Source organism: Choloepus didactylus, chromosome 15, assembly GCF_015220235.1.
Source record: "Choloepus didactylus isolate mChoDid1 chromosome 15, mChoDid1.pri, whole genome shotgun sequence".
Taxonomy (NCBI): domain Eukaryota; kingdom Metazoa; phylum Chordata; class Mammalia; order Pilosa; family Megalonychidae; genus Choloepus; species Choloepus didactylus.
In genome coordinates, this window is record NC_051321.1 from 84,464,952 (window position 1) to 84,479,496 (window position 14,545).

Below are 14,545 nucleotides of genomic sequence, written 5' to 3' on the forward strand. Positions count from 1 at the left end.
TTGTTGGGAGTGAGTTGCTCATTTAAGGTAGGCCCAGGGGAAGTGTGTCTGTCTGCAGCCTCTCCTGCCCTCCTGAGTCTCCTGGGGTGGGAACAAACAGCAGCTGGTGATACCGGGAACACAGAGAAAGGGCTTCCCAATCTACAAAGCTCACTTGTAGCTGTGGCATGAGCTTTCACGTTTACCAGGTGTCATCATTCTGGAAGAACCTACTCGAACAAGCTACATGCTTCTGTTTAAGGATGTGTCTACAGATATCACTCTTTCCTGGTTCATGAGCCAAATTCCAGAATTAGTTGGGCTATATCTCCGAGGAGGAGCAAGCTGTGTCATTGCCTAGACATCCTTAATATTTTATTTTTTGCTTCCATCTTTCTGGCATCCTGGAGAGCCCATTGCCCTGAAGTCTATCCACAGCTCTGATTTAACACTGCTTTAGTGGGTGGCTCGATGCTGAGTTTATTTTCAAAGAGCAAAATGACAATTCAACTTCCCAACAGTTCTCTTCTGATCTGTGGTGGGTAATTGTTGATATAACCCCATAAGACATACATTTTCTTTTCCTATAAATGGGAAAAGCTCAATCGACTGTTATTAGTAAGGATACATTTTTCCACCTCACTTTGTACTGTTTATCCATGAGAACATAATCACAGACTTTGGATGCTTCATGGATTCTCTCAGTTACTGCTGTTGGTTGTTACTATTGTTCTAAATTTCTCAAAATGGCCCAGATGGAGCAGTGGGAACCAATTAAGCAGGTCCTTCATCACCACGTCTCTTCGTCTTTGAAAAATCCTCCCTTGTTTGCACCAGCGTTGTCCAAACTTATCTGTGTTGTCCTACCCAAATGCAGGATTGCTCTGATTTCTTACAGTGGAATATAGTATTAGAGATTTCCCATATATGTCAAAACAGATCTACCCACAGTTAAACATAATTTGCTTTTCTCTCTTGGATCTGCTTTTCTTTTCCTCACCCTTGGGAGACTTAAAGCATCTCCCATCATATGCTCTGCCATGAAAAACACCTCAGCATCTGTCCCATTTTTGCCTGTAAAGCCACCTGGGCCTATTATGACAGGGCCTGTGGGTTTGGGGGAACCTTTCCTCTTTGGGTATTTATTATCCCTATTGTCTTGGCTAATGCATTTAGGATCAGCCAAGAAACTACTTTTTAGTCCCAATCAGCCAGAACTAGGGGAAGAATGAGTAATTCCACTGATGAGATTAACTCACACCCTAACTTCTTCCCTTCTTTAGTTTCCCGACAATGCCTTCAAAATTCATTCATGGAGATGGCGGGGCACTCTCTATTCCTACTTTTGACACCAATGGTAGGCATTGATCACACAGTATAATCACACACATAATAGAATTATATTAACTACCCAATTATTTGGCCAAACATGACATCTTATTGGGATCAAGGTGGCTATAGCAGGAGCAGAAGTAGAATTTTTGTTACACAACTGCTTTTTTATATTTGGGAACCACATCATCATTTTGGATGAATTAAGCACCAATAACATATGCATTTCCATTTAAAGGGCATGCTTTCCTAGTTCTTGAGTCAAACTCAGAATCATGAACTTCACATCCTCCAGCATTCTGGAAAGCCCTTGTCCCTGCATGGTGTCTATCAAAATGCCGAAGAAAGCAAATTCTTTCAGGAGCACTATTAAATTCTGTAGGTTTATAATATAGCTATTGTGTTCTTTTATCATTGGCCATGATAATACAAGCATAAATACATTTTTAATTAGCATATGTTGGGTTAATCCTACAGAGAGAGATCAGCAAGGGGAAATAATTTCAGATTGTTCCAGCTCTTCACTGGAAGTCGTGACCTGGCTGACTTCAGAGTCCCCCACAAGGCTCTTGGGAGAAGGGGGCATTCTCCCTACCCATCGATCCTGGGTCGGCGGAAGCTGATTGCCAGCTGCTAAGGGGATCTACATGATGCCCATGGGGCTGGAGGTGTGATGTCAAGGGTTAGAGGAGAGGACCCCCAGGTCCTTCATTGGGAATAAACAGCTCTGCTTCTCTCTTCCTCTTTGGTCCTAATGACAGTGCTTTGGGCCTGACTGCCAAGCTGGTACTTCTCTTAGCTCAAGGGCCCTGGGAATGGAGTTCTTCACCATCTCCTTGCTCAGATTGCCTCTTACAGGGAGAGGAGGGGGTGTAAGGAGACAATGTCCAAGGGCCCTGTCTCTACCAGATGGGGTAGACAGTGTGCCTGGGTCCTACCCCAAATCTTCCAAGACCAGATTCTCCCCCAGCAATCAGAAACAAGGGCCTAGTGGACATCAGTGTGTGTGTGTGTGTGTGTGTGTGTGTGTGTGTGTGTGTGTGCTTGGCAGGTGGTAAGCAGGGGGTTACCCCTCAATAGTGATGCCTTATGTTATACTCTTTCTCTCTTCTAGAAGAGGGGTGCAGGTGGGGAGGCAGGAATTGACTGCTCAGAATGCACAGTAGACTTTTGGGTTCATAGGATGGTTGGGCTTTTCTTTCTTTCTTTCCAGAAACATTTGTTGAGTTCATAGTATAAACCATCCACTTGGCTCAGTGAATGGCCCATAGTAAGTGTTCAATAAGTGTTTGTTGTTAGAAGAGAGTTTAAGTTTAGCTAACCAGTAAAAATCTCATTGGTCATTAGGGTGGTAAATTCTATATATCCTATAAGTAGCCTAAGTGCTTTCTCCATACGTGGTCTATACTATATGTTATATCTATATATTTTCTTTCCATTAAAGGTTTCCTCTGCCAAGACACATTCATCTTTTCACAGCAAATTTTAAGTAGATCGATTTTTACTGTGTCTCCTCATATAATAGATGTACCCATGCTTACATAAAAAGGGATTTAAATAACAAGCTGCCTTGGGTTTAATTGGAAAAATTCTCCTTTACAAGATAAGATATGGTTCCTTTTCATTTGTTTGGTGAATGTTTATTAAGTGCATGCCAAGTTCCACAGCAGTGAGTAAGCCAGATATGATTTGTCATCTGGAGCATTCCGTCTTGTGGAGAGTGAGATAATTTCCAAGTAATTACAATAGAGTGTGATGGGAGTTTTGATGGGGGGTGTAGTCTAGTCTAGGGGATCCAGTTTAGTCTAGGTTCAGAGTAAGCTTCTTGGAGGGAGTTGCACTGAAGTCAAGACACAGGACAGCAAGTCATCCATATACATTAGCAAAGGCTTTAAAGGCCACCTTTTGGAAAGAATGCACCTATGGGCGATGTGAAATTAAAATTCAGAGGGAAAACATTGTCCTTTATGTGAACTCCTTCCTATGGCATTGAGCAGAGAGAACATATCCATATGCTTCTCCAGGAATGTGTGTGAGCTCAGCCTCCTAGATTTCACTCACTTTGATTTCTTTGGTGTTTCAGTCTCTCCTTCGGACCCTTGAGACACCCAAAAGCCGGGCTGCCTTTCGAGTCTCCAGTGGCTTCACCGGACTCCTGTCGCTGCTCTCCGACCTGGAGGGCTCTCTACAGGAGCCCCCACTGCAGATGAGCGGGGCAGTCTCCCCCAGCCAGGCCCTGGACCTCACCTTCCACACCCTCTGTGCCGTGTCTGCGGCGCTGCACCTCGACCCTGTCAACAGTGACTTCTTCAGGAGGAACGGGCTGTTTGAGAAGCTGGCTGAGGACATCTGCCTGCTGGGCTGTTTTGGGGCCCCCAAGGAAGAGGCAGCCTCTGCGCACCCCTGGGCCGACAGGAAGCCCAGGCAGTTTGCTGGTTTGCTGAGCGCTGCCTTTTCCTCCAGCAGCCCATTCCCAGCGCGGATACGGAGCTGCCTCCAGATCCTCAGCTTTCTGGACAGCATGGCCAGAGGCACTCTCCACCTGCAGAGGGGCCTGGAGGAGTCCCCGAGGGCCGGAGAGGAGGCCTTAAAGGGTGACCGGGAGGGAGAAGCCAGCAGGAACCCCAAACACAACCTGAAGCAGTGGCCAGACCTGGAGGAAAGGTAGAGCTTTGCTTCCTTCTTCTAAATCAAGAGTCATCAGTACGTGCTCCTATTTCTTACCCAATACCCCGTGCTTGTGGAGTGGGCATGAAGCCCACTCCACACACTTGGGTTGCAGAAATGTCACATGACTTTATTTTCTTTAAATTAAGTTAAATATGATTGCAAGTTCCCCCATCCTGGGAGCTGGCAGAAAATTCAACCAAGTCTATGTAGGGTTGGGAACATGGACCCTACATAAGAACCAGGGAGGCTTTTATGGTGCCTGGAGATCAAGAGATGCTGAGATGCTCAGTATCTGCTTTGGGATCTTTGCTAGTGCTGGGAGTTGGTGTCTGCGCCAGTCTCTTTGGGAGTCCCAGGCAGTCTTTGCCTCCCTAGGGAGTTGAGCCCATCTGCTTCCCAACCATGGGGACTTTTTCTGTTCTTTATTACTGCCCCCACTTCCCGTAACAAAGACAATCACTCTTCTTTCTTCCCGTAGCTAAACTCCTCAATGAGTTCAGACTTTTTAAGACAACTTTTTTTTCTATTCCAGAACACAGAATTCCACTAAAGCAGGCAGCACTAGGAACTACCCCTCTCTTTGGGGTGGGAGGGAAAAATGGAAGAACAAAAACAGCAGTAGTTGGTATCTTTTTTCATTCCTCTAATGCAATGATGACAAAGCACAACTTAACACTGCCATCAGTTATCTTGCCCACAGCCCACCACATCATCTTGCTTTTGACCATGACAGGGCATGTTCCTACAAGCCATTGTGGATTTTTATGCAAAGAGAACCCCATTTGCCAGACTTTAATGTAGGAGGTTGGTGTGTGGTGTGTGTGTGTGTGGGAAGAGGGAGGGTTGATGTCAGGTCTCCAGTTACTGATATAATCATGTGATTCTTCTCATTTCATTGGTTCATCTGGTATATTAATCAGTTTTCTAATCTTGCATTCTTGACAAAAACAACTTGTTCACAATATATTTATTGCTCAATCTTTTTTAAAAAAGATTTTCGCATCTATGTTCATGAGAGTTTGACTTATAATACTCCTCTCTTGGCTAGTTCTCCTATCATATTTATGCTAGCCTCATAAAAATTTCCTCCTTTTCTAGTATTTGGAAGAATTTAGGGAAAGACTGGTCTTTCTGTTCCTTAGATACCTGATAGAACATGTCAGTAAAGCTTTATGAGCCTGATGTTCATTATGAGAAGGTTTGTTCTCGTGAGAATAAAATTCTACTATTTTTGAATCATTTTTGCTAAGTTTATTTTTCAAGTTTATTTTCCCAGTTCATCCAAGCTTTAAATTTATTGGTGTAAGGCTGTTCACAATATCCTCTTCACTTTTTAATTTCTGATGCATCTGTAGTGTCTGTCCCGTTTCTCATTACTAACATATTTTTTTGTGTTTCTCATTTTATAACCCCCAGCATTCTTGCCAGAGGGTTTATTTATTTACATCTCTAATGAACCCACTTTAGGCTTTTCCTATCTCTTACATGTAAATTTTCTATTTCATTAATTTTTTTTCTTCTTTCCTTCCTTCCTTCCTTCCTTCCTTCCTTTGGGATTATTCTGGTATTTTGGTAATTCTTTTCTTAATTTTGATGTTTGGGAATTTAATTTCCAGTCTTTTTTAAGAATAAATTTTTCTGTACTGCTTTAGCTGAATCCCACAAGTTTTATTACATTCTATTTTCAGTATTATTTAGTTCTAAATATTTTCTAATTTCCCTTATGATGTATAGTTTGACTATTGAGTGTTGTTTGAATTTTGAATTTCCAACATTAAAGAGTTTTCTTTAATGACTTTTAAAATTATTATTGACTTTTTAACTTTATCATCATGAATGAAGGTGCTTTGTATGATACTTGTCCTTTGAAATCAGTTGAGGTTGACTTTTTAGTCCCTAATGGGGTAAATTTTCATAAATATTCATGTGTGCTTCAAGTAAATGCATAGTCTCCAATTGTTAGGGTCACTTCTATTTATGTCCATTAGAAGGAATTTGTCAAATTTGTTCAAATTTCCCATACTGCTATGCTTTTTATAATCTGCTTGATGTGTCGGTTACTAAGAAAGATGTTAAAAATCTCCTACTGTGATGGTGGATTTGTCAATTTCTATACATCCATTAGAATTTTCTTTAGTGAAGTTCTGTGTGTGGTAAACTCTGTTGGTTTTTAATTGTCTAAAAATATTTTTATTTTATTCATAATTGCTGAAAGATAGTTCTTCTGAGTATACATTTTCAGTTGACAGCTGTTTTTTGCAGTAATATCCCTCGGTTTTGGACTTCCATCGTGGCCTGTTGAGAAGTTTCCTATTCTTATTCTGCTGAGAAATATTCTTATTGTTCCTCCTTTGAAGGTAAACTGTCTGTTTCTTTTTGCCTGCTTTTCAGATCTTTTCATAATTCCTCTTCTGTAGTTTTATTATGTGGCTTGACATTCTTTTTTAAATTTATCCTGTTTAAAATTCACTGGGATTTCTGAACCTGATAATAGCTATTGTTCATCGATTCTGGAAATTGATTATTACTTTGTCACCATCTTTTTTGCTATTATGTCCTTCTGGAACTTCAATTAGATGTATATTTTGCCTTTGTATTCTATCCTCTCTATCTCTTAACCTCTCTTTCATATTTTCCATCTCATTGTCTCTATGTACTGCGTTCTATACATTTTCTTCTGATCTCTTTCCTAACTCATTGAATCTCCTTCTAGCTGTGTCTAGTCTGAAGTTTAGTCTACCCATTTAGGTATTGTATTTTTAAATTTCAGTTATATGTTACATTGCTAGATAAACTATTTGGTTCTATTTTTCTATAATTTTATAGCTCCTTTCCTTGCTAATGTTTGTGTGTCTCTCTTTTATTTCTTCAAACATATGAATCATAATTATTTCTTCCTCTGTCTTTTAGCAATCTGATTCTACAGCCTATTGTGTCTGTAACTGTCACTGAAGGTGCCTTGTTCCCTTGTATGGTTTATGATTTTGATTGTGGTTTACGATTTTTTGATTATGGTTTTTTTTTTTTTTTTTTTATTGTGGTTTATGATTTTGATTGGGATCCATGCAGATCATCCTCATGCTAGCTGCCCGCCTTTGTCAGACATGGGAATACCACGGTGAGGTTGCAGCTGCTTTTTGTGAGCACAGCTTGGCCAGGTTCCCAGGCCCTGCTCTTCTTGCTTTGTCTAGGGGAAATCACCCTCTCTGGGGTGCCCAGGTCTCTAGATTCCAGGGGACCTCACTGAGGAGGCCTCTGCACCAACTGCTTTGACATGGTACAGGTTAACGTGGTTCTCAGCATTGGAAGCTATTCCATTTCCTCTACCAGCTCTCAGAGGGCAGGGGGTCATTTTTCAGCACCACAAGACTTTCAGTAAGAGGAACTGGGTGATGAAAAAACAATTGATATTTATTGAATATCTCTGGGGGCTGGGCACTAGTCACTTATTTTCATTTAATTCTTCCCAAATCGTGGGATGTTACCAATAATGAAACCAAGGCTTGACAAGTTTATATAATGTGGCCAAAAGTTGCACATTTGGTAAGTGATAGAGCCAGAATTTGAACCTAGGTCTCTCTCCAAAGCCAGTGTGTGTCTATTTGTCCGTGTGTGTATATGTGTGTGTCTGTACGTATATATGTGTTTCTGTGTTTCTTTGGGTGTATGTATGTGTATGTGTGTGTGTATGTGTGTCTGTACATGTGCATGTGTGTATACCTGTGTGTATGTCTGTGTGTCTGTATGTGTATGTGTGTATGTCTGTGTGTGTCTGAGTGCCTATGGTGTGTGTCTGGGTGTGTGTCTCAGTGTATATCTGTGTGTGTCTGTGTTTCTATGTGTGTATATGTGCATGTCTCTGTGTGTCTGTATGTGTCTGTGTGTCTATGTGTGTATGTGTGTATGCCTGTATGTGTCTATGTGTGTCTGTGTGTCTGTGTGTGTATGTGTGTATGTCTGTATGTGTCTGTGTGTATATGTGCATGTCCATGTGTGTCTGTGTGTCTTTGTGTGTGTATGTGTGTATGTCTGTGTGTGTCTGTGTATGTATGTGTGTGTATGGGTGTGTATGTGTGTTGGTGTGTCTTTGTGTTGCATGTGTGTATGTGAGTGTGTTTCTGTGTATCTCTGCATGCATATATCTATGTCTGTGTGTCTGTGTTTTCTTCCTGCTTTTTCCTGATGTTCCTGTGATAATGGTGATGATTTTCTAGATGCTCTGGTTTGAGAGCCTGCAATAGAAACATAGAGCTCCCACCTATATGTTACATCAACCTTGCTTCTTTATAGATAGCCCCTATTTCAAATATCATGCTGGCTTCACACTGAGTATCTAATTTTCAAATTTATAGGAGTCAGGTTTCATAAATCAAGCCATTTTTCCTCATTAAAGAAGTGCATCACCCTTGACCGTCCCTAATGGTTAGAGGATAGGAACTGAAACCCTCAATTCTCATGAGAGGCTGTGGGGAAAAGGGCGGTGCAGGGACTCGAGCACAGGGTGCTCCTTTCTGCCCACCACTGGCACCTGGGCAGCGACTTTCCCCAGTGCTGTCTTCTGCAAAGGGGGTCCTGGCCCCTGGGTAGAGGGGAAGAGGCTGTGGGCCTGGAGGTACCTTAGTGGCTGTGTTCCTTGGGCCTCTTGCTTGACCTCTCTGGGCTTCAACCTCATTTTCATGCAGGGAGAATCACAGGTCTCTCTGAGGCTGTCATGAAGGGAGCAGTGACAGTGGTCACACTGACCCCAGCTGCCATTTCTGAGTGTTCCTGTGCCAGGCACTGCCCAGCCCCTTGCAAGAATGAGTTCATTTGATCAACATAACAACTCTGATTTCAGTAATGTTTTCACAAAATAGAAATGTCTACATATGACTTGTGATTTCCATGAAACGAACACAAGCACATACACTTGTGCTGTGTCTCATGCACACACACATATCCACACATCTAGTTGTGCTGTCTCATGTGCATACGTGCATGCCATGCAAATAGCCACGCAAATATCATGTAGTGATGCTCAGTAAGGGGCAGCTGCAGTTGTCATGAACCAATAGCTGACCTCTCCAGGTATTTCTTAGACCCCTGTTACCTGGATGATGTACTTTCCAGCTGGCCAATGTACAGTGTGGGTGTGGAGATGGAGGTGGGGAGGTGGCGGATTCAGGTTCTGGAAGTCTTGCCCGCTCACTACACTGGACCATGTTGGTTCTATCCCCTGGGCAATGGAGAGCCATGGAGGTCTTTGAGCAGGGTTGTGGCATGGCAGGCTTGTGGTTTAGAAGAACCACACTCTACAACTAGGCCTTTGCACAGCCCAGGGAGGAGCCTCGTCCACAGCTGGGGCATCCCAACTCCTTGGCCACCTGCAGGTTGGGGCCCTGCCTTAGCTTCTGACTTCTCCCAACCCCTGCCAGACTTTGTGGGCTGCCTGTTATTCTTGATGTCAGCAAGTGTAACAATCCGAATTTCCTGTAACTGAAGCCAGAAGCTACTTACTCATACCCTTCAAGGTGCATTGCTTCAATGGGAATGTGGTATACAGCAGGCAACCTTAAGGGTTCGGAGGATGCTCTGCAGACCAAGGCCCTTAACAACCCTTCATCTTCCTCAGCTGCAGAGTCATCCTAATCAGCCTCAGCCCCCCAGGGCACAGTTAAGGAAAAGAAACCCAAGGCCAGAGCTCTGCTTGTTAAGTAATGCACATGCTTCCAGTTTCCGGAAACTAAGGTCAGGGGGCAGGTAGTAGAGGGAGGTCAGGGGTGGGGAATATCTGGAATTGTCTGCTGCCAGTTGCCACCTTGCTTGGTTGGCATTGGGGGTGGTAAGGAATTAAGACTCCAAGAACAGAGGACATGGTGACTCAGAAGGCATTGGGGCAAGGCCCAGATGCTAGAGCACTGCTCTCTGGTTTATTGCTGCAGCCACGTTTTTTTCCATCCCTCTGCCTCTCCCACCTCCATTTTCCTTCCCATGCAGCTGAGATTCCACGGCCAGCTGCATCCATCACCCTCTTGCAAAGGCCCTAAGCTCTCCTCCCTTTGTCCTAAAGTAGAAATCAGTTTGCCAAAACCTCAATCTTGAATGCCTCCAAATCCTGCCTTCCCCGTGCCTGTCCCTGAGTAGGTGGCAACTGCTGGGGAAAAGCCACACAGCAGCACAGAAAGCCACCTACGTCCATGGGCACCCACCTCAATGTGTCTCTTGGCCTGGCGGTCCTCGGGGCTCACTCTGAGGCCCCCTCTCCCACTCTCTCCCTGCTCCCCTGGGAAGTCCCCCAGAGCTTCACAAATATCCATGCTGGTGACTCCCAAACTCATGCTCCTGTCCCAGCATCACCTGTGAGCTCCAGCTGTGAGCTCCAGCTGCCTTTGGGAAATCTTCACTCAGCCATCTCACCGGCACCTCAAATTAAACATGTCCCTGAACCACCAGCCCCTGCAAGCTCCCTGTTTCAACAATTGCACCACTAGCCACTAAACTGCACAAGGAAGAAATTAGAGCCATTCTTGTCCCCTAGCTGCTTCTCCCTGGCACCCCACATCCAATCAGCCTAGAATTTAGTAGTTATTCTGATTCTGTTTCTCAGAGTCCAGTTTGTTTCCTCAAATAGTTTAAAGAAGTGGGTGTTTATGTTTCAAATATAACATCCTTAACACAGAATGCTTTGTAAGGGTTAGTGTCTGTTTATTCTTCTTCTTAGCATTTGTATTACTCTGGATTACATCATCATCTGATCAGCGGATCAACTGTTCAGCTTCTGCAGTATCACTATTAGTGGTACGACTTGGCATTCAAACTCAGGAGACACACCAGCTTCAATCAAATAGGGCCATTACATGACTTTAAAAAGAATGCAGGAACCACAGCCTCACCCGGAGGCCCGGCCCTGTCCACACTTGAGGCTCCTCTGGCCGCCACCCGAGCAGGGATGTTTGTTGGGGTCGAGAGCCAAGATCACGGGGGTCACCTGAGATGGAGCAGCGGTGGCCATGGTTTCTGATGGACCTTCACTGCTGTTCTGGTCTCGATGGCCACCGCATCTAAGAGCGGTCCACAGACTAGACCTGCCCTTCTGACGGCTTTATCTTAATGCTGTAGTTTCCAAGGACAGGGCCGTTGAGGAGGCAGCCCCCAGGTCATTTCCCCATCAGGCCTGACAAGCACTGCACTCAGAGCCTCCACCCTAGCGGTAACTGGATCTGCTCTCCCCTGGTAGCGACGCTGGCCTTGGAGCTGTTTATGACCACACCACTCCCACTTGAAAGCCTCTGATGGCTTCCCCAGCTGCCCGGAAGGAGGGGACATTGGAAATGCCTGCACACCTGCTCCTTGCTCTCCCTCTGTTCTAAAGTACCACACCCCACGCACCTGGGGGGCCTCCTATAGTAGCAGCTGACTGAGAACTTGGACCTTCAGTTCAGAGCTTGGTTTTAGCACAGGCAGGGCTGCTAACTAACTAGATAATCCTAGCATTTGCTTATCTTTTCTAAACTTCCCATGTCTGAAAATGGGGTGTAGCACAATCACCCTCACCTCATAGAGACATCTTGAGAAATAATTACGGATATGCAGGTAAACCTTGGCACAGAGTGGTTGTTGCTATTATTAATACAGTTATTATCATTTTAATTATTCTTATTTTAGTATGTGCTAATTGGGAAAATATATAACAAAAACTCCAAGAATTCAGTATCTCTTCTAAATGATTTTATATTTCATAAATTACAGCAGTATTTGTATTCATACCAAAAATGGCAGCATATTGATTATTGATGTATCAAGTCTGTAGCTGTGACTGGTGCACAGGGGTTTCCAGGGACCCCTTGAAGAAACCATCTGCCAGCACCATTTTTTCAAGGCACACAGATTGGAAACTTCAGGTCTGGAGGGACGTTGGTCGGCAGTTTTCTTTTCTTGTACTGTCTTTGTCTGAGTTTGGTATCAGGGTAATTCTGGACTCTTAAAATGAATTGGGAGGTGTTCATTCCTTTTGTATTTTTTGTCAGAAGTTGGGTAGAATTAGTGTTATTTCCCCTTTAAATGTATGGTGGTAGAATTCACCAGTGAAAGCATATGAGCCTGGAATTTTCTTCGTGGAAAGGTTTTTAGCTGCGTATTCAGTTTTTTTTAATAGCTATAAAACTATTCAGGTTATCTCTTTCTCCTTGCTTGAGTTTTGGTAGTTTGCAGCTTGAAGAAATGAGTCCATTTTATTCCATCTTAGTTAGTGAATTTATGTGCCTATAGCTCCCTGTAGTACTTTCTAGTTATTCTTGTTATTATATCTGTGGGGTCTGTAGTGGTATCTCTTTCATTCTTAATATTGATAATTTCTGCCTTACTCCCTTTTTCTGTTGTCAATCTTGCTAATGGTTTTTCAAGTTTTAAAATGTTGTCAAAGAACCAGATTTTTGATTTGTGTATTTTCACTGTTGTTTTTCAGTTTTTAATTTCACTGATTTTTTGCTGTCTTTACTATTGCTCCTCTTTTGTTTGCTTTGGTTTTATTTTCCTCTTCTTTTTATATTTTCTTAAGTGGAAACTTAGATTGTTGATTTAAGATCATTCCTTTTTGGTAATGTAAGCATTTAATGCTATAAATTTCTCTAAGTACTGATTTAGCAGCATTCCACAAATTTTCTATATGCTTCCTTTTTATTTAAGTTAAAATAGTTTCTAATTTCCATTGCCACTTTCTCTTTGACCCATGAGTTATTTAGAAATATGTTGTTAATTTCTAAAGACTTGGACATTTTCAGTTACCGTTGTTACTAAATATTTCTAATTTAATTCCATTATCGTTAAAGAAAATACTTTTATAATTTCACTTTTTTTGAAATATTTTAAGGTTTTTTTTATGAGTCAGGAAATGGTCTATCTTGTCACTTGATCCATGGGAAATTGAAAAGAATGTGAATTCTTCAGTTATGGGGTATTCTAGAAATGCTGAGTTTATCAGTTGGTTCCTGGTGGTGTTCAGTTCTATATCTTTGTGATCTTTTCTCTACTTTTTCTGAAAGAAGTGTGTTGAAGTCTTCAACTATAAGTATGAATTTGTCCACTTATCCTTCAGTTCTATCAGTTTCTCTTTATGCATTTTGGTGGTCCATTGTCAGGTACATACATTTTTCAGTTTATTATACCTCCTTGGTGAATTGACCTTTTAATCATTATTTCCTTGGTGATTTTCCTTGTTCTGAAGTCCACATTCTCTCATGTTGTTATAGCCACACCAACTTTCTTTTGATTAATGTCATCATGATATAAATTTTCTCTATCCTTTCACTTTTGGCCTACCTATATTACTCTAATTAAAATGGGTTTCTTAGAGATAGCATATAGTATGGTCTTTCCCTCTGTTCTGACAAAATGTGTCTATTGATTGGTGTGTGTAGACTATTTTTATTTGAAGTAATTATTGATATGTTTGGATTCAGTTCTATCATGTAATTATTTGTCTTCTCTTTGGCCCCTCTGTTTTGCTCCTCTGTTCTTCTTTTCCTTTCTTTTTGTGGATTATTTGAATATAGTGTAGTATTCCATTTTAATTTATGTATTAAATCTTTGGCTATCTATTTCTTTTTTTTTTAATTTTGGATGGGTATTTTATTATTTTTTTATGAATTTTTTCCTTCATTTTATTGAGATATAGTCACATACCACGCAGTCATACAAAACAAATCATACATTTCGATTGTTCACAGTACCATTACGTAGTTGTACATTCATCACCTAAATCAATCCCTGACACCTTCATTAGCACACACACAAAAATAACAAGAATAATAATTAAAGTGAAAAAGAGCAATTGAAGTAAAAAAGAACACTGGGTACCTTTGTCTGTTTGTTTGTTTGTTTCCTTCCCCTATTTTTCTACTCATCCATCCATAAACTAGACAAAGTGGAATGTGGTCCTTATGGCTTCCCAATCCCATTGTCACCCCTCATAAGCTACATTTTTATACAATTGTCTTCAAGATTCATGGGTTCTGGGTTGTAGTTTGATAGTTTCAGGTATCCACCACCAGCTACCCCAATTCTTTAGAACCTAAAAAGGGTTGTCTAAATTGTGCATAAGAGTGCCCACCAGAGTGACCTCTCGGCTCCTTTTGGAATCTTTCTGCCACTGAAGCGTATTTTATTTCCTTTCACATCCCCCTTTTGGTCAAGAAGATATTCTCCGTCCCACGATGCCAGGTCTGCATTCCTCCCCGGGAGTCATATTCCACGTTGCCAGGGAGATTCACTCCCCTGGGTGTCTGATTGGCTGTCTAATTCTATATAATGTTTTTAGTGTTTTTCTGGAGATTGCAATATAAATACTTTTCACAGTATACTGAGAATAATATTTTACCCCTTCATGTGTAATATAGAAACCTTACCTCTCTAAAGGTCTCATCTTCCACATTTTATGTTATAGTTGTCACATGTATTAAATCTAAACTTTTGCTTTCAACCATCACATATATTTTAAAGAACTTATGAGGAGAAAAATAGGCCATAATATCTATCCAGATATTTGCCGTTTCATTGTTCTTTCTTCATTCCTGAGATCCCTGGTTTC

At 41.9% G+C, this 14,545-nt stretch overlaps 1 protein-coding gene across 3 annotated transcripts in view; it reads left to right on the forward strand.

Annotated features, from left to right (window-relative positions):
* WDFY4 (WDFY family member 4) overlaps positions 1 to 14,545 on the forward strand; it is a 278,492-nt gene that overhangs the window by 58,035 nt on the left and 205,912 nt on the right. For all 3 annotated transcript variants that reach the window (XR_005211802.1, XR_005211803.1, XM_037804046.1), the window contains exon 12: positions 3,395 to 3,975. Coding sequence is in view for 1 of the 3 variants with exons in the window: in XM_037804046.1 (XP_037659974.1) it covers positions 3,395 to 3,975 (581 nt within the window). In the remaining 2 variants the exon portion in view is untranslated. The remainder of the gene's footprint in view (positions 1 to 3,394; positions 3,976 to 14,545) is intronic.